At 41.8% G+C, this 20038-nt stretch overlaps 1 protein-coding gene across 2 annotated transcripts in view; it reads left to right on the plus strand.

Annotated features, from left to right (window-relative positions):
- C4H11orf54 (chromosome 4 C11orf54 homolog) overlaps positions 1-20038 on the plus strand; it is a 29311-nt gene that overhangs the window by 4623 nt on the left and 4650 nt on the right. The window contains exons 3-7 of one of the 2 annotated variants that reach the window (XM_048345632.1): positions 3555-3653; positions 9406-9479; positions 9655-9756; positions 12603-12779; positions 13316-13465. In XM_048345632.1, coding sequence (XP_048201589.1) covers positions 3555-3653; positions 9406-9479; positions 9655-9756; positions 12603-12779; positions 13316-13465 — 602 coding nt within the window. Of the gene's footprint in view, positions 1-3554; positions 3654-9405; positions 9484-9654; positions 9757-12602; positions 12780-13315; positions 13466-20038 lie in introns of those variants that run through there. The other variant, XM_048345633.1, reaches the window with a different exon arrangement.

A 20038-nucleotide genomic window follows, 5' to 3' on the forward strand; every position in this document is an offset into this window, starting at 1 on the left:
AGGCATAAGCCACTGGCACCCGACTGTCCTTGAGCTTCTTTTTGCTCAAGGTTAGCATTCTCCCACTTGAGCCACAGCTACACTTTTCAGTTTTTGGCAGTTTTTTGTTGGAGATAAGAGTCTCATGGGCTTTCCTGCCTGAGCTGGCTTCAAACTGCCATCCTCAGATCTCATCCTCATGAGTGGCTAGGATTACAGCTGAGAGCCACTGGCTCCAGCCTGTACTGATACTTTTTGTTTTTGTTTTTACCGAGAAAGTTCAGCATTCTGTTTCTCATTTTTAAAAAAAGTAAATTCATCATTTATACATGCTTGATTATACCAGCTTTACATAGGGGAAAGAACTGGAACTCCAAGATTTAAATATGTGTGATAGCCAAAGAGCTGTACAACTTTGCTTTAACATTTTACCAGTTACAATATTACTTAACTATAAGCCTACTAATTGTGTTCCCAAATATGCTTGTTCCCCCAACCTTATGACTTGGCTGTCTGCCAATAAACTTGCCTAGATTTCAGTGTATATTTTACCTTCTGAGTTGGCTGCCTGCCAGTAAACTTGCTTAGATTCCAGTGGATATGTATTTTACCTTGTTTGGACAAGAATTTCAAGCAGCTACCTAATGTAAGTTAGGAGAAAAGACAATGAGAAGGAAAAAAAAAAAAATGGAGCCATAAAGTAAAGCTGAATAGTGCTCATTCAAACAACTGTGAGTGCTGGGACTGTGTATGGTACACAGTCCCCTGCTTTATTTCAAAGTACATTGACCTGGTAGTTGGTCTCTCCACCTGGTAAGAAGAAAATCAAAAAGTGTCCTCATTTTTTTTTGTTAGTTCCCTGAGTATATTTTGTTTTGTGATGGTACTGGTGCTAGAACTCAGTTGGGCACGGTCCCATAGCTTTTTCCACTCAAGACTGGTGTTCTACCACTTGAGCATAGCTCTGTTTCTGGTCTTTTGGTGGTTAATTGGAGCTAAGAACTTTCTTGCTGTGGCTGGATTAGACCCATGATCTCTAAATCTCTGCCTCTTGAGTAGCTAGAATTACAGTTTTGAGCCATTGGTGCCTAGCTTTGTTGTTGTTGTTGTTGTCTAAGTTAATGGTAGCTGGTAAAATGTTAAGAGTATTTGGGGGCCTATATTTCTCTTCAAATCAGTCTTTCTGTCATCTCTTATATGACAGTATAGCCAAGAATCTTTTCTTTGAGTAATTTTCTCTATCAGTCTTCTCTGGTGTTTTTATGTTTCTACCTTTCTGCTATCTGTTTAGAATATGCTCAGTATAAAATAGAAATGTAACCTAAATTATCTGGCTTAACATTTTTTTTTATCAGCCCTAAGGCTTGAACTCAGGGCCTGGGCACTGTCCCTGGTTTCTCTTTGCTCAAGGCTAGCACTCTACCACTTGAGCCACAGTGCCACTTCTGGCTTTTTCTACATATGTGGTGCTGAAGAACGGAACCCAGGGCTTTGTGTATGCAAGGCAAGCCATATTCCCAGCCCTGGCTTAACATTTTTTTAGCAAGAACTTGGTCCCATTGTAATTGGTTAAAAAATGTTTTGTTACAGATTGATATACTGAATCTGTATATATTCATAAGTCATTAGTCAAAGTAGAGGTATTTTCCAATTTGGCTTTTGCTTTTACATAAGTAATGGTTCTGATATGGACTATCTATATGGCAAGATTTAGGCTGACTTTGTGTTTCAGAGTATGACATTACTATTGTCATACTGTTATTGAACTTTTGGTTACAAATTCATTGCTCTTAGATTTATAACTTGAGAGACAACTATGCTTGTCTACGTTTTAACTATGACATAACATATATTCAGCAAGTACAATCATTATAAACAGACAGCTTATTGAATGTTAATCTATATTCATACCATGTAACTACCATCCATATCAAAATACAAAGTGTTTTCTACATCCTAGAAGGCTTCCTTATGAACCTTTCCAGTCAGTCTCCATCCCAAGGGGTAACTGCTATTCTGATCTTCTTCACCTAAATTAGTTACCTGTGTTTGAATGCATAGTCATTTTGTAGTATTCTTTGCTAAAGCTGTGACATATAATTCATTACTTTTTTTTTTTGTCAGTCCTGGGCCTTGAACTCAGGGCCTGAGCACTGTCCCTGGCTTTTGTTTGCTCAAGGCTAGTACTCTGCCACTTGAGCCACAGCGCCACTTCTGGCCGTTTTCTATATATGTGGTGCTAGGGAATCGAACCTAGGGCTTCATGTATAGGAGGCAAGCACTCTTGCCACTAGGCCATATTCCCAGCCGCAATTCATTACTTTTTAAGGAGCTTGAAGTACATATCAATTGAAAACCTTTTGGGGGTAAAGGTTTTAAAATCCCCTTTCTCAAAGGAATATAGTCTGTCTATATTTTTAACTGGTTTGTAGTCATAATGGATATTTATATGCATTTGTGTACATTACATTATTTGATGATGTTAAAGTCTAATCTTATTTATTTGTTTGTTTGTTGCCAGTTCTGGGGTAGGACTCAGGGGCTGTGCACTGTCCCTGGCTTCTTTTAGCTCAAGACTAGCACTCTACCACTTGAGCCACAGCGCCACTTCTGGCTTTTTCTGTATATGTGGTGCTGAGGAATCGAACCCAGGGCTTCATGTATATGAGGCAAGCACTCTACTACTAGGCCATATTCCCAGCCCTAATCATATTTATTAATAAAACAACTTCTCAGCGTGGGGGATTGGAGTACCTCAGTGGTAGAACTTGTGATCAGCATGCCTTAGGCCAGGGATTTCATCCCTAAAATTACACTAAAAAAGAAATAATAATAATTTAAAAAGTTGGATGTTGGTGGGTCATACCTATAATCCCAGCTAATCAGGAGACTGAGCACTGAGAACTGAGGTTCAAAGTCAACCCAAATAGGAAAGTCTGTGAGAGGGCTGGGAATATAGCCTAGTGGCAAGAGTGCTTGCCTCATATACATGAAACCCTGGGTTCGATTCCTAGCACCACATATATAGAAAACGTCCAGAAGTGGTGCTGTGGCTCAAGTGGCAGAGTGCTAGCCTTGAGCAAAAAGAAGCCAGGGACAGTGCTCAGGCCCTGAGTCCAAGCCCAGGACTGGCAAAGAAAAAGAAAAGTCTGTGAGACTCATCTCCAGTCAACAAACAGCCAGAAGTAGAGTTGTGGCTCAAGTATAGGGTGCCACCCTTAAGCAAAAAAGCTAAGGGAGGGCCCAGGCCATGAGTTCAATCCCCAGTTAACCACCAGAAAACCAAGAAGTAGAGCTGTGGTAGAGCACTAATCTTGAGCAAAAAGCTTGAGAACAGCTCAAGCCCTGAATTCAAGCCCCATAACAGAGAGAGAGAGAGAAAGAGAGAATGAGAGAGAGAGAGAGAGAGAGAGAGAGAGAGAGAGAGAGAGAGAGAGAGAGAAAGAAGATCATCTCTACACTTAAAAAAAAAATAAGTATAGTTTGCCAGTAAGAAACACAGAAAACTTGAGGGAAAATTTAAAATGCCAATGTTTGACTTACTATTAAGTATCCCTTTTTCATGTGTTTATTAGTTTTGCAGAAGGGGCTAAAAGATAACTTTGCTGATGTCCAGGTCTCTGTAGTTGATTGTCCTGATTTGACTAAGGAACCATTTACCTTTCCTGTAAAAGGTAAGCAAGTTTTTTAATATGCTTTGGGTTTTGCTTTTTCTGAGCTCAGATCATTTTTTTCTTTTCAATAGAGGATATTTATTGTTAAAACTTATAGGCTAAATTTTGCCTGATTTCTATGTTCATTTCTTTTTAATGTTGGTCCAGTTTCACTTTAGACCCACATAGAAAAGATAATGTTTTTTTTTGTTTGTTTGTTTTGGGGTTTTTTGTTTGTTTTTTTTGCCAGTCCTGGAGCTTGAACCCAGGGCTTCATGTATACGAGGCGAGCACTGTACCACTAGGCCATATTCCCAGCCCAGAAAAGATAATGTTTAATGTGCTTCACTGGCTATAAAATAGATATTCAATAAGCTAGAAACTTTTTTTTGTAGTACTGGTGTTTGAACTCTAGCCAGTTGAAGACTGGCCCAAGCCCCCAGTCTTCAATAGGCTAGAATCGTGTGTGTGCGCATGCATGTACGCGCCCGCACGCGCCCATGCGTCAATACTAGAACTTGAACTCAGGGCCTGGACACGGTCCCCTGGTTTTTTCCACTCAAGGCTGGTGCTCTACCACCTGAATGGTTAATTGAAGATAAGAGTCTCAAAGATTTTCCTGAGTTAGCTTCAAACTGTGATCCATAGATCTCAGACTCCTAAGTAATTAGGATTACTGTAAACCACTGAGTATTAGGACACTAACTTTAATTTTTTGTTTTATTTATTCACCAGAAAGCATCTTAAAAGGCTTATATTTAATGCACTTATTAAATTCTTCCAACCTTGGCTAAAATGGATATACTATTTGAAGTGAGAAGGGAAGGAAATTCATATTGGTTGAGTATAATACTGTATCATTGTTATAGATGCCCATTTTTGATAACGTAATGTTAACCATACTACTGCAAGGTATTAGTTGCAAACATAGAAAAGAAAACTGAAGCTGAACAAAGCTAAAGTAATCTAAGTGTGAGTCCCTGAGGCAGGTCTGTCTGCCTCAGAAGTCCTTCTACCAAATTGTTGTTCTTTTATTATGTAATGGATACCTTTTGTTAAAAAGATCTGGGCCAAGTGCTGGTAACTCATGCCTATAATCCTAGCTATTTAGGAGACTGAGATCCCAGGATTGTGATTCAAAGCCAGCCCAGAAAGGAAAGTCCATAAGATTCTTACCTCCAACTAACCACCAGAAAATTGGAAGTGGAGCTATGGCACAAAGTGGCCTTGAGCAAAAGAGCTCAGGGACAGCACCCCGACCCTGAATTCATGCCTCAAGTTCCACTACTAGTATACACACACACACACACACACACACACACACACAATATCAAAAAGTCTGATTTTTAAGTAGTCAGGTAAATTCTAAAACTTATTTGTGTCTGATTCAAATTCTCTTAGCACTTTGAAATCATTTAGAATAATATCTTAGACTCTAATTGTTTTATGTAACTCTCTTAGTTTTTCTATTTATCTTTGTTTGTACCTTGAGATAACAACTTTATATATAAAATATTGATGTATTTTCAGCTATTTAAAGGACATCTCTACCAATAATTTCCTGTCTTCCCTCTCTGCAGTCACCATTATTAGCTCTCTTACCTAGACTGCTAATAGTCTCCTCATGGTTTCTCTACACTTGGTCTTGAAGTGCCAGACTTTGAAGTCAGGCCCCATTTTACCACGTGAACCCCATTTTAGAATCGAACCCTGAGCCAATCAGATTTGTACCTGTGTCCTAATCTTGCTTGCTTGAACACCTGATTGTTGTAACCTTGTTCTTTGCCTTTATTAGCCCTGTGTAATCACAGCTCGGGGCTCCCTCCTAACTTCCGCTGTGTCGGTGGGTAGGACGAGGCCCGAGTTGCAGCTTGCTTAAATAAAGCCTTGCCTTGCTTTTGCATTTCGGAATGTCTGAGTCTCGGTGGTCTTCTTGGTGGTGGTCTCATGACTTGGCATAACAGTCTGAGCCAAAGGCTCAAAAGCAATTCCTAGTGACTTCTCTAGAATTCAGACATCCCTGTCTTTTCTGAGAACCTTGTCTATGAATAATTTACATGGAAAACATTTCCTAAGACTTCATTTAAAATAAGGACCTCATAAAACTTTTTTTTTTTGGCCAGTCCTGGGCCTTGGACTCAGGGCCTGAGCACTGTCCCTGGCTTCCTTTTGCTCAAGGCTAGCACTCTGCCGCTTGAGCCACAGCGCCACTTCTGGCCATTTTCTGTATATGTGGTGCTGGGGAATCGAACCCAGGGCCTCATGTATACGAGGCAAGCTCTCTTGCCACTAGGCCATATCCCCAGCCCCCTCATAAAACTTTTGTATATCTACCTTCTGCACAGATAAAGAAACAGAACAGTTACATTTATTTTACTGTGTAATGTGTTAGTATAAAACTGGCAACTGGGGCTGGGGAATATGGCCTAGTGGCAAGAGTGCCTGCCTCGGATACACGAGGCCCTAGGTTCGATTCCCCAGCACCACATATACAGAAAACGGCCAGAACCAGCGCTGTGGCTCAAGCGGCAGAGTGCTAGCCTTGAGCAGGAAGAAGCCAGGGACAGTGCTCAGGCCCTGAGTCCAAGGCCCAGGACTGGCAAAAAAAAAAAAAAACTGGCAAGTCTACTTTTTTCTCAACTAGAATTTTTTTTCACTCTTCACTTAAAAACAAAAAGACTTCTCAAGCTGGGAACTTGGCCTAGGGGTAGAGTGCTTGCTCATATACATGAAGCCCTGAGTTCAACCTAGGCACCACATATATAGAAAAGGCCAGAAGTGCGCTGTGGCTCAAGTGGTTAAGTGTTAGCCTTGAGCAAAAAGAAGCCAGGAACAGTGCTCTGGCCCTGAGTTCAAGCCCCAGGACTGGCAAAAGAAAAGAAGACATCTCACACATGCTGTTGGCTCATGCCTTTAATCCTACCTACTTAGTAAGCTGAGATCTGAGGATCACAATAAAAGTGAGCCCAGACAATTATCTACCAAACTAACTAGCAAAAAGAAGCCAGACTGCAGATGTGACTCAAGTGGTAGGACTCCAACCTCGAGTGAAAAACACGGAGAGAATTTGAGGCCATGAGTTTAAGCCCAGGTACTGGCATTTAAAAAAAAGCCTTCTACCAAATTGTGTATAACTGTATTATGCTAATAATAAAATGTAAGTAGAAGACTGGAGTTGTAATGCTGTATGCTCTTAGACTCAAGATTCTGAGTTTTGATGGTAATAATTCTCACCATCAAAAAAAAACCCCTAAAACTTTCACCTGACATACGTAACTGCAATCCCTCTGTATATCACCGTTATAGTAACTTTTTTTTTTTTTTTGGTCTGTCATGGGCTTGAACTCTGGGCCTAGGCACTGTCCATGAGCTAGCTCTTCAGCTCAAGGCTAGCACTCTACCACTTGAGCCACAGCACCATTTCTGGTTTTCTGGTGGTTAGAGATAAGAGTCTCACAGATTTTCCTGCCATGGCTGACTTTGCCCCCCCCCCTTTTTTTTTCCCCCAGTCCTGGGGCTTGGACCCAGGGCCTGAGCACTGTCCTTGGCTTCTGGTTTTTTTTGCTCAAGGCTAGCACTCTACCACTTGAGCCACAGCCCCACTTCTGGCCTTTTCGACATATGTGGTGCTGAGGAATCGAACCCAGGGCTTCATGTATACAAGGCAAGCACTCTTGCCACAAGGCCATATTCCCAGCCCTCAGGGCTGACTTTGAAGCACAATCCTCAGATCTCAGCCTCCAGAGTAGCTAGGATTACAGATGTGAGCCACAGTGCCCGGCAAATAGTACAAATTTTTTTCTGTTTGCCAGTCTTGTGGCTTGAACTCAGCGCCTGAGCATCTTCCCTGGCTTCTTTTTGCTCAGGTTAGTACTCGGCCACTTGAGCCACAGCACCACTTTGGGCTTTTTCTGTTTATGTGGTGCTGAGGAATCGAACCCAGGGTTTCACGCATGCTAGGCAAGCACTCTACCACTAAGACACATTCCCAGCCCGTAACAATTTTTTAAAAAGCTAAATAAACTTGCCAGTGGCTCATGCCACTGTAATCCTAGCTACTCAAGAGGCTTGAGATCTGACGATTCCAGTTCAAAGCCAGTCTTGGTAGGAAAGCCTCTGAGACTCTTTTTTTGCCAGTCATGGGGCTTGAACTCAGGGCCTGAACACTGTCCCTGGCTTCATTTTACTCAAAGCTAGCACTCTACCACTTGAGCCACAGCTCCATGTTCAGTTTTTTTTCTGGTTATGTGGTACTGAGGAATCAAACCCAGGGCTTCATGCATGCAAGGCAAACACTCTACCACTAAGCCACATTCCCAACCTCTCTGAGATTCTTTATCTCCAGTTATCCAACAAAAGCCAAAAGGAGCTGTGCTCATGGCTCACACCTGTAATCCTAGCTACTCTGGAGGCTGAAATCTGAGGATTATGGTTTGAAGCCAGTATGAGCAGAAAAGTGAGACTCCTCTTATCTCCAATAAACTACTCAGACAAAGTCAGAAGAGGAACTGTATCTCAAGTGGTAGAGTGCTAGCCTTAAGCAAAAGAAGCTCAGGGACAGCACCAAGGCCAGTATTAAAGCCTCAGGACCCGCAGGAAAGTAAAAAACAAAGTGAGTAGAGCTGTGGCTCAAGTGGTAGAACACCATCCTTGAGCAGAAAAACCTAACAGCTAGTTGCCAGGCCCTGAATTCAAGCCCCTGCACTGAGACAAGAAGAGAAAAAATAAGTAAACAACTGAAATAGAAAGCTCCTAGCATCTAAGCCTTATCTGTCATTTGTACTAAAACTACTAGAAATAAACTTACAAGAATATTTCCTAATATAGATGTAAAAAGTATATATTCTGCCGGGTGCCAGTGGCTCAATTCTGTAGTCCTACTCAAGAGGCTGAGATATGATGATTGTGACTCAAAGCTTTGAAGGAAAGTCCATTAATCTTCAATTAACCACCAAACCAGAACTGGAACTATCGCTCAAGTGGTAGAGTGCTAGAATTCAGAAAAAATAGCTAAACAGCTGTGCCCAGGTCATACGTTCAAGCCCCAGGACTGGAACACACATATAAAACTCTATTTCTATGGGAGTAAGCTGGGGTTTTTTTTCCTCCTTTTTAAATTATGTTTTTATTATCTTTAAAGTAGTGGTACAAAAGAGTTAGCATTCAACCAGAGTAAATTGCTTTTAAGTTCAAAAAATTCTAGCCAAAAGAAGAAAGGAAGGGGGCTGGGAATATGGCCTAGTGGCAAGAGTGCTTGCCTTGTATTGAAACCCTGGGTTCAATTCCCCAGCACCACATATATAGAAAACGGCCAGAAGTGGCACTGTGGCTCAAGTGGCAGAGTGCTCTTCTTGAGCAAAAAGAAGCCAGGGACAGTGCTCAGGCCCCAAGTCCAAGTGCGAGGACTGGCCAAAAAAAAAAAAAAGCAAGAAGAAAGGAAGGACCCTCCCACTGGAAAAACAATAGATTTTAAGAGATTATGACATTATAGACTAACTCTAAAAATTTTATCCAGTCTGAACTTGGACCTGTCAGTAGCTTTTAGTTACTTGTATTCTGCCAACTATGTATCAAGTGGTACTTAGAAATGACATTATTGCAGACAGAGCTAAAATTGGACATGTGTGCAAGTTATATCTTACATGCTCTGCCGTTTGCAAAACTAGGAGGATGGAGAAGTGGTATACTATTCATAAACAAAATTGTTGTCTTCTGGCATTTAATATTGAAGTTGTCTGCTTCCCTATTTTTAAGATGGCTTGTGTTTTTTTAGGCATCTGTGGGAAAACTAGAATTGCAGAAGTAGGAGGTGTGCCTTACTTACTGCCTCTTATAAACAAAAAAAAAGTAAGTGTACATTTACTCTTCACATTCACATTGAAGATGGCAGAAATTGGGTTGATTCCTGTTTATTGTAAGAAGACTGATCAATGTAGCAGACAAAGTGCTGTAGAACTTGGCTATAAAAAGGAACTCATGAAATTTATATGTTCTGATTGAAATATTTTTATCTTCATTATAGGTTTATGATCTGAATAACATTGCAAAAGAAATCAAGCTGCCTGGAGCTTTTATTCTTGGAGCAGGGGCAGGCCCATTTCAAACTCTTGGGTTCAATTCTGAGGTCAGCATACACATAATTATTTTATTCTATTGATTTCATGTTTGGTTTGTCTTTTCTTTTCACCGCTCTATCAACAAGCCTACTTCTTTGAATAAATTTTAAGTAGTTGAAACATACCTTTCTACAGATTTACAACTATTTGATACAGATTTGAACTACTCATACTCCAATAGGTACAACGGTAGTACATCAGTAATATTTAGTTTCAGGGGTTTTTTGTTTGTTTGTTTTTGTTTGTCATGGGTCTTGAACTCTGGGCCTGGGCCTGGGCACTGTCCCTGAGCGCTTCAGCTCAGGGCTAGTGCTCTATCACTCAAGCCATAGCAGCACTTCCCGTTTTCTGGTGGTTAGAAATAAGAGTCTCCTGGACTTTCCTGCCCAGGCAGGAGTGATCCTCAGATCTCAGTCTCCTGAGTAGCTAGGATGATAGGAGTAAGCCCCCAACACCTGGCTAGTTTCAGATTTTCTTAAGGAAAAGATTCAACCTTATATGAACCAAATCTTTATGGTATTCTGGGAAGACCTTGGAGTGTAAATTCTGAGATCTTTCCTCGATGGAAAGGAGAAAGAGAAGGAAAGAAGGAAAGGGAGGGTAGAATAAGCACAACAGCAGCCAGGTGCTGGTGGCTCACTCCTGTAATCCTAGCTATTCTGGAAGCTGAGATCTGACGATGGTGGTTCAAAGCCACTCCAGAAAGGAAAGTCTGTGAGACTTGTATCTCCAGTTAACCCCCAGGAAATCAGAAGTTGTGCTGTGGCTGAAAGTGGTAGAATGCTAGCCTTGAGAAAAAAGAGCTTAAGAACAGCACCAGGCCCCAAGTTCAAGTCCCAATACTGACAAAAAAATAATAATAACAAGGGCAAAGGAGGAAAAAGATTATTGTGAACATTTGTAAAAATGTTTATACTAGATTTTCATATTGACAATATAACTGTAATAACCAGGTTTTAAGGAAGAAAAATTTAATTTGTCCAGTTTCAGAAGTTTGGTCTCATTTCTTAGAGCACTATAGCAAGGGGTTCATAGTGCAGCAAAGCTGCTCATCTTGTGGGGAACAAGAATTAGACAGGTCAATAGAGACAGAGACAGGGGGAGCTCAGTAATATAACAAAGCCCTTCCCACACCATGCATTGAGCTATGAATCCATAAATGTGTTGACTTATGAGATCAGAGTCCTCATAACCTAGTCAACTCCCAAAGTCTCCAACTCAGAAACCACTGTACTGAGTCCCAAGCCTTCAGGATATGGGGGCTCTTAAGATCCAAACTATCACATGTGGGCCAGGAATGAGGCTTAGTAGAAGAGTGCTTGCCTAGCATGCATGAAACCCTGGGTTTGATTCCTCAGTACTACATAAACAGTAAAAGCTGGAAGTGGTGCTGGGCTCAAGTGGTAGAGTGCTAGGCTTGAGCAAAAGAAGCTCAGGGACAGTGCCTAGGCCCTGAGTTCAAGCCCCAGGACTGGTAAACACACACACACACACACACACACACACACACACACACTCTAACATGTTTCTTGTGTTTTGTACCTAAAGGTAAGTACTTTGTATATCATGTGATTTTGTATGTGTTAGAAAAGACTTGAAATAAAACGTCCTAAGTCCAAGACAAAATATTCTTCCATCATTTTTTTTTGCCATTCCTGGGGCTTAAAATCATGGCCTGAGCACTGTCCCTGGCTTCTTTTTGCTCAAGGCTAGCACTCTGCCACTTGAGCCACAGAGCCACTTCTGGCCTTTTCTATATATGTGGTGCTGAGGAATCCAACCCAGGGCTTCATGTATACAAGGCAAGCACTCTTGCCATTAGGCCATATTCCCAGCCCAAGACAAAATATTCTATTACATTATTTAAGATTAAGATGTTTTCTAGCCAGGTGCTGTTTACTCACACCTGTAAGCCTGGCTACTCAGGAGGCTGAGATATGAGGATTGTAGTTCAAAGTCACATTCCAGAAAGGAAAGTCTGTGAAATTCTTTTTCTCCAATAAACTACCCAGAAAAAGCCAGAAGTGGCTCTGTGACTCAAGTAGTAGAGCACTAGCCTTGAGAAAAAGAAGCTTAGAGGTGTCTCTCTCTTTGAGAACATCCACATTCTTAGTGGCTTCCTTTCCTTTCTTTGAGGAAAGATCTCAAAAATGTACAGTCCAAGGTCTTTAAAGAATACCATAAAGATTTGAGTCATATAAGATTGAACCTATTCCCTGCCTTGCTGCTTGTCTGATTTTTTTTTTTTTTTTGGGCCGGTCCTGGGGCTTGAACTCAGGGCCTGAGCACTGTCCCTGGCTTCTTTTTGCTCAAGGCTAGCACTCTGCCACTTGAGCCACAGAGCCACTTCTGGCCATTTTATGTATATGTGGTGCTGGGGAATTGAACCCAGGGCCTCATGTATACGAGGCAAGCTCTCTTGCCACTAGGCCATATCCCCAGCCCCGCTTGTCTGATTTTTTTCTGTCTGGTTGCTTGCTTTCTTATTCAATAAAGCTCTGCCAAGTTTTCTTACCATTATTTAAAAAAAGAAGAGTGGCTGGGAATATGGCCTAGTGGCAGAGTGCTTGCCTTGTAGACATGAAGCCCTGGTTTTGATTCCTCAGCACCACATATATAGAAAAGGCCAGAAGTGGTGCTGTGGCTCAAGTGGCCAAGTGCTAGCCTTGAGCAAAAAGAAGCCAGGGACGGTGCTCAGGCCCTGAGTCCAAGGCCCAGCACTGGCAACAACAACAAAAAAAGAAGCATCTTAGGGACAGTGACCAGGCTCTAAGTTCAAGCCCCTTGACCAGTGCTCCCCATATGTGTTTTTTCTAAATATAGATTTACTAATTGCCTTTTCTTTTCCTTTTAGTTTATGCCAGTTGTGCAAACAGAAAGTGAACACAACCCTCCTGTGAACAGAAGTTACTTTGCACGGATTAGCCCTGATGATGGAGGGTGCTTACTAGAGAAATACAGTGAGAAATACCATGGTTTTGGATGTGCATTACTGGCTAATCTTTTTGCCAGTGAGGGCCAACCTGGCAAGGTGATTTTTGTCCACAAAAACACAGAATTCTAGCTGGCTACCTGGGGTTCATGCTTGTAATCCTAGGTACTCAGGAGGCTGAGACCTGAGGGTCACGGTTCAAAGCCAGCCCAGGCAGGAAAGTCCATGGACTCTCATCTCCAGTTCTCTACCAAAAAGCTGGAAGTGGACCCTTGGCTCAGTGGTAAAGCACTATCCTTGAGCAAAACGCTTACAAGCCTCAGGATTGGCGCACATACACACACACAGAAAAAGGAGTGAGAAAGGGAGGGAGGGTTAAAAAAAAAGGGAGGAAAAGAAAAGAGTATTCAAAGTTACACACACACACACACACATGCACACATATACATGTAATGTGTATATATGTGCGTATGATTGATTAAGAAGTGTTTCAGAGGATTGAGACATCTCAACTCACACTTAGATGCACTGAACAAATGCGAATATTTTCTTGATGGCACTTAGATAATGCTACCTTTAAGTAGTTAACCACTGCAAATTTTTCAGCTTACTTAATGGTGTGCTTATTTGTGTAGGTCATTGAAGTAAAAGCCAAAAGAAGAACTGGACAGCTTAACTTTGTGACGTGTATGAGACAGGCTCTAGAAAACCATTATGAAAACAAACCAGTAGGGATGGGAGGCACGTTTCTGGTTCAGAAGGGAAAAGTAAAGGCTCACATTATGGTAAGAGCTCAATGTATGTTGCATGGATTGCTGTGTGTATGTACCTATACTCACCATCTCTAAAGACACTCTTTTGTTGTGAATCTGTTACTTGAAAATTTGAATATAAAAATTCTACACATCAGGGCTGGGAATATGGCTTAGTGGTAGAGTGCTAGCCTTGCATGCATAAAGCCCTGGGTTCAATTCTTCAGCACCACATAAACAGAAAAAGCTGAAGAGGTGCTATGGTCAAGTGGTAAAGTGCTAGCCTTGAGCAAAAAGGAAGCCAGGGACGGTGCTCAGGCCGTGAATCCAAGCCCCAAGTCTGGCAAAAATAAAAATAAAACAAAAAAATTTTACGCATCATATTTTGAGATAACGTCTAGTAAAAGTATTGCAATTTTCTTTTAGATTTTTATTTGTATCTTTCAATCCTCAAACGATTGTATAAAGGACTTACAATTTAATGTGTCCATTTATGTATCTATCCGGTGCTCCTTGAGCAGAGTCACCCCTCCTGTCTTTCCCCCACCTGCTCTACTCCTTCTCCCCAGGCTCATGTATTTTTGTGTGTGTGCCAGTCCTGGGGCTTGAATTTAAGAGCTTGGGCACTGTCCCTGAGCTACTTCTGCTCAAGGCTAGCATTCTACCACTTGAGCCAGAGCACCACTAGTGGCTTTTCATGCATGCTAGGCAAGCACTTGTACCACTAAGCCACATCCCCAGCCCTATTTCCCACTTGTTGATCAGATATGTATATTGTATTTGTCCACCATTCCCTTTTCCACTCATTTACAACCCCATCTCACTACCTCTCCCCACAATGTTGATTTCAATAGGCTTTGTGGGTTTTGTTTTGTTTTGTTTCGTTTTTGCTGATGCTTTAGTTGGCCCAGTATCTCATACATACTAGTCAAATGTGCTACCACTTGAGCTGTGCACTGTGTCCTGACAGTTTTCATTATTTGAAGACAGGCCATATCTTCCATATCATCTTCCACAGTGGCTGCACCATTTTACTTTCAGCAGTGCTCAAGAGTTTCAGTTTCTGTACATCATAGCCAATGCTTGTTATTTAAGGGTTTTATAATAATAGCCATTCCACCGGGTTAACGTACTGTCTCCTTGTCATTTTAATTTCCCTAATGATTAGTGATGTTTAACATCTTTTCACATTATTTTCATTTTAACTAATTTTTAAAAATTTTAACATAAATCCAGACACCAGTGAATTACCTTTTGTAATCCTAGCTAGTCTAGAGCTGAGGATCCAGGTTGAAAACCAGAGCAGGAGAGAAAGTCTGTGACTTGCTTATCTCCAATTAACTATCAATAAGTCAGAAGCAGAACTGTGGCTCACAGGGTAGAATAGCAGCCTTCAGCAAAAAGCTAAGGGAAAGTGTCTAGGCCCTGTGTTTGAGCCCCAGCATCACACACACATATACACCTCACAAATGTTAATATAAAATCACACATTTCTGGGGATTTGATGCATTGTATCATGTTTAAATTAGCTTAAATGTATTTGACAAGACTAACCAATATGGATTACACATTCAAAATCCATTTTTTGTAGCTTTAAAAAATGTACAGTATATTATCATTGCTTTTAGTTATCATAGCTCACCAGGATTTCTTACCCCTATCTAAGTAAAACATATTATCAATCAACTTTACCCAGCTTTCCTTCACTCATGAAAACCATATTCTGCTTTCAACTTCGTGTGTGTTTGTGTGTGTGTGTGTCTAAGTCTAAGTAAAACATATTATCGATCAACTTTATCTACCTCTCCTTCACTCATAGAAACCATATTCAGCTTCAACTTTTACCTAGCTCTCCTTCACTCATGGAAACCATATTCAGCTTTCGTGTGTGTGTGTGTGTGTTTTCCTGGGGACTGAACCCAGGGCCTTACACATACCAGGCAAGCACTTTACCATTGATACCAATGAGTACATTCCCCTATGGGAAGTAATTTACCTATGGGTAATTTACCCATTATTAGTGGTGCTAATCAAAGAATAGGCCTTACACAACCAACTGTACAACTCATAGGGGGGAAAGGGAAAGGGGAAGGAGGTGGGGGAAAAATGAGGGAGGAGGTAACAAGTTGAACATGAAATGTACTCACTGCCTTACATATGAAACTGTAACCCCTCTGTACTTCACTTTGACAATAAAGAAAAAAAAAGAATAGGCCTTACACATCATAGGCAAATGGCCTATCACTGAGGTAATGCCTCAGCCCTGAAGTACCTCAGCAAGTCATCGAGTCCCCAAACACAAGATGTTTTCCTTCTTACAAAACTCTTCTTTCTGGGCATCAGTGGTTCACATGTATAATACTACTACTCAGGAGGCAGAGATAGGAGGATTGTGGTTCCACGCCAACCCATACAGAAAAGTCCATGAGATTCCAAATAACTACCAGATCTCAAAATAACTACCAAAAACCAGAAGTGGAGCTGTAGCTTGAGTGGTAGAGGGCCAACCTTCAGCAAAACAGCTCAGAAACAGTACCCTGAGTTCAAACCCCAGGACAAGCATACATGGACACACACACACACATCTTTATTTCTTTCAGCAGTGTTGTCTATAAATAAGTCTTTTATTTTCTTGGTTAATTTCAAAATGGTTGTGTATAGTTTTGTGTGTGTGTGTGTGTATGTGTATGTATACACCAGTCCTGGGGCTTGAATTCGGGGCCTGTTCTCTTCTCTTTATCTCTGAGCTCTTTTACTAAAGGCTGGTAATATACTACTTGAACTCTAATTCTGGCTTTTTAGTTAATTGGAAATAGAAGAGTCTCACAAGTTTTCGTGCCTATACTGGCTTTAAACTGGGATCCTCAGACCTCAGCCTCCTGAGTAGCTAGGATTACAGGCAGGAGCCACTGCACCCGGCTTTTATTCTATCTTTTATGTCAAAATTTCTTTTTTTTGTAATATCTTTATTAATTAAACAAAAATTTTTTTGACCAGGTGTTGGCAAAAAGGGTACAGTTACATAGTAGGTCAGTGTGTACATTTCTTGTGATATCTTACACCCTGTTTTTTTTTCCCTTCCCTAGGTCAGGTAGACATATATACAATACACAATGTACCAAGAACATATACAGTAGCCAAGTGGCCTATGCCCAAGAAAATTCACCTAGGGCTTTAAATGTAATGTCGACATTAGACAATATGTCGACAGTAGTCTTATATGAACGTACATACATAGCTTTTGAGCTATTGTATTCCACTGAGAGGTCAATTTTTGACCTTTATATGTTGAGTAGTTGTTTGGTTTTAGTTACATAGTGTTGGGTCACTGACCCAATCCTGTGGGAAATACCATTTGACAAGTAGTTTTTGGTTTCACAGACCTGGTCTCTACTGTCTCTCCGTCACCCCATCTTAACAGTCATATGTCAGGGAGATCATGCCCCTTTGTTTTCTGTGTTCTAGGCTTGTCTTGCTCAACATTATTTGTTCAAGTTCTGACCATTTCCCTGCGAATAACAGTATACCATTACTAATCGCTATGTAGTATTCCATTGTGTATAGGTACCATATTTTTTGGATCCATTCATCTGTGGAGGGGCATCTGGGTTGTTTTCATATTTTGGCTATTGTGAATTGTGCAGTGATAAACATGGAAGTGCAAATGTCTTTTTGATATCTTGGGGCCTGTTGTTCCGGGTAGATGCCTAGGAGTGGAATGGCTGGGTCATAGGGTACGTCTATATTGAGCTTTTTGGGAAACTTCCATACTGTTCTCCAAAGTGGTTGTACTAATTTGCACTCCCACCAACAATGGAGAAGGGTTCCTCTTTCCCCGCACCCCCTCCAGCATTTGTTGTTGCCTGAGTTCAGGGTATAGGCCATTCTAACTGGAGTGAGGTGGTATCTCAGGGCTGTTTTTATTTGCATTTCCTTTACTACCGGGGATGTTAAACATTTCCTCATATGTTTCTTTGCCATTTTTATCTCTTCTCTTGTGAAGTCTCTCTTGAGCTCCTTTGCCCATTTCCTAATTGGTTTATTGGGCTTGGAGGGGCTTAGTTTTTTGAGTTCTCTGTAGATGACAGATATTAGGCCTTTGTCTGTTGCTGTGCTGGTAAAGATCCCTTCCCATATGGTTGGCTGTCTTTCTATTTTGGTGGCTATGTCCTTAGCTGTGCAGAAACTTTTTAATTTGTAGTAGTCCCATTTGTCGAATCTCTCCCCTATTTGTTGTGCCCCTGGGACTATATTCAGGAAGTTCCTTCCTGTGCCTATAAGTTCTAGCATCTTTCCTACTCTGTCCTTCAGTAGTTTCAAGGATTCAGGTTTGATATTGAGGTCTTTGATCCATTTTGAGTTGATCTTGGTGCATGGTGATAGGCTTGGGTCTACTTTGAGTTTTCTGCATATGGCTGTCCAGTTCTCCCAGAACCAGTAGTTGAAGAGGCTATGTTTATTCCATTGTATGTCTTTAGCTCCTTTGTCGAATACCAGCTGACTGTAAGAGTGTGGTTTTATTTCTGGATCTTCAATTCTGATCCATTGGTCTTCCGGTCTGTTTTTATACCAATACCAGGCTGTTTTTGTTATGATGGCCCTATAGTAGAGCTTGAAGTCTGGTATTGTGATACCTCCTGCACTGCTTTTTTTGCCTAGAATTGCTTTGGCTATTCTAGGTCTTTTGCTGTTCCATATGAATTTATGGATTGCTTTCTCTATTTCAGTGAAGAATGTAACTGGGATTTTGATAGGGATTGCATTGAATTTGTATAACAATTTGGGCAATATGGCCATTTTCACTATATTGATTCTGCTTACCCATGAGCATGGGAGGTCTTTCCATCTCCTTGTGTCTTCTTTGATTTCTCTTATTAGATTTTTATAGTTCTCATTAAATAGGTCCGTCACATCCTTGGTTAGATTGATCCCTAGGTACTTTATTCTTTTTCTGGCTACTGTAAATGGAATTGTTTCCATAATTTCCTTTTCTGCTTGTACATTGCTGGTGTACAGAAAAGCTGCTGACTTTTGTGGATTGTTTTTGTATCCTGCTACTTTGCCAAAATGGTTTATTAGGTGTAGGAGTTTGGGGACTGAGTTTTTTGGGTCCTTCAGATATAAGATCATGTCGTCTGCGAATAGGGATAGCTTGATTTCTTCCTAGATGATGTGGATCCCTTTGATGTCCTCCTCTTGCCTTATTGCTATGGCTAGGGATTCCAGCACTATGTTGAAAAGAAGTGGGGAGAGTGGGCATCCTTGTCTGGTTCCTGAGTTTAGGGGGAATGATTTCAGTTTCTCTGCATTAAATATGATGTTAGCAGTTGGTCTATTGTATATAGTTTTTATTGTTTTGAGGAATGTTCTATCTATTCCTGTTGTCTCCAGAGCTTTTAATAGGTATGGATGTTGTATTTTGTCAAAGGCTTTTTGGGCATCCACTGAGATAACAATGTGATTCTTGATTTTAGTTCTGTTTATGTGGTGAATTACATTGATTGATTTACGGATGTTGAACCATCCTTGTGACTGTGGGATGAAGCCTACTTGGTCATGATGTATAATTTTCTTTCTTTTTTTTTTTTTTTTTTTGGCCAGTCCTGGGCCTTGGATTCCTGGAATTGTTTTCTGATTTCGTTTCTGAGGCTTTCCATCATTTCTGCTAACAAAGCCTCAGTTGATTTTTTTATTCTCCATCTCGAGTCGTGCTGCTTTTTGGAGCTGGCAAGTTGCCTTGCCCTTTGATGAAATTAGTTATATTTCTTTGTGATTTGCTCATCTGGAGATCTGTGTGTGGCTTCCCTGGTTTGGCTTTGTGCTGGTTCCTGCTGGTCCGTCAGTGGGAGACTTGTTTGTGTCCTGGCTCTGGGTTTGAGCTTGGCTGTTGATCCTTACTGCCCAATGGTTGAGCGTGACCATCTCGGTTGTTGCCGAGGTGGTCACCCTCCCTGCACTTGGGGGTGGGTAGGTTCTGTGTCTTTCTCTGCAGGATAGTGTCCTGCCGCTGTGTTGTGCTGACCCTAGCGTGCCCCTGGTGGAGGTTTGCTGGTCGCTGATTCAGCGTGGCGTGGAGGCTTTTCTCTTCTTTGGTTCTTTTTTCCTCTCAGGTGGTTCACCCTCCTGTGTGGATTGCTCCGGGGCTGGTGTTGTTGAGGGGCGGCCCACCCACTTGTGTGAAATTTGCCAATCTGAGTGGGCGCTGCTGCTGGGTGGCTCTGCCCTCCTGTGCGGGTGCGCCTATCAGAGCGGGCGCTGCTGCTGGGGGGGCCCTGCCCACCTGTGTGGCGTATGCCTACCAGAGCGAGCCCGGGGTCGTTGGGGTGTGCTTGTGCCCTCCTGTGAGTTTGCTGTGGGGGTCGGTATGTGTGGGCTCCAGTGGGATCAAGTGCCCGGGCGTGGGTTGGCGCCCACAGACTGCGCCTCCGCTGCGAGGGGGGCATGTGATCGGGCCCAGGTGTCCCTGCTGGGCTGGCATTGCCCACCAGCGCGCCTGTGACTTTTGTTCAAAAAGTCCGCAAGGCCCAGGCGCCTCAGGTGGGGCTTCTAATGCCTGCCGGTCTCCTGTTGGGAAGGGGGCAGGGCCGGTGTAGCCGGTTCAGGCTC

This window comes from Perognathus longimembris, chromosome 4, assembly GCF_023159225.1.
Source record: "Perognathus longimembris pacificus isolate PPM17 chromosome 4, ASM2315922v1, whole genome shotgun sequence".
Taxonomy (NCBI): Eukaryota; Metazoa; Chordata; class Mammalia; order Rodentia; family Heteromyidae; genus Perognathus; species Perognathus longimembris.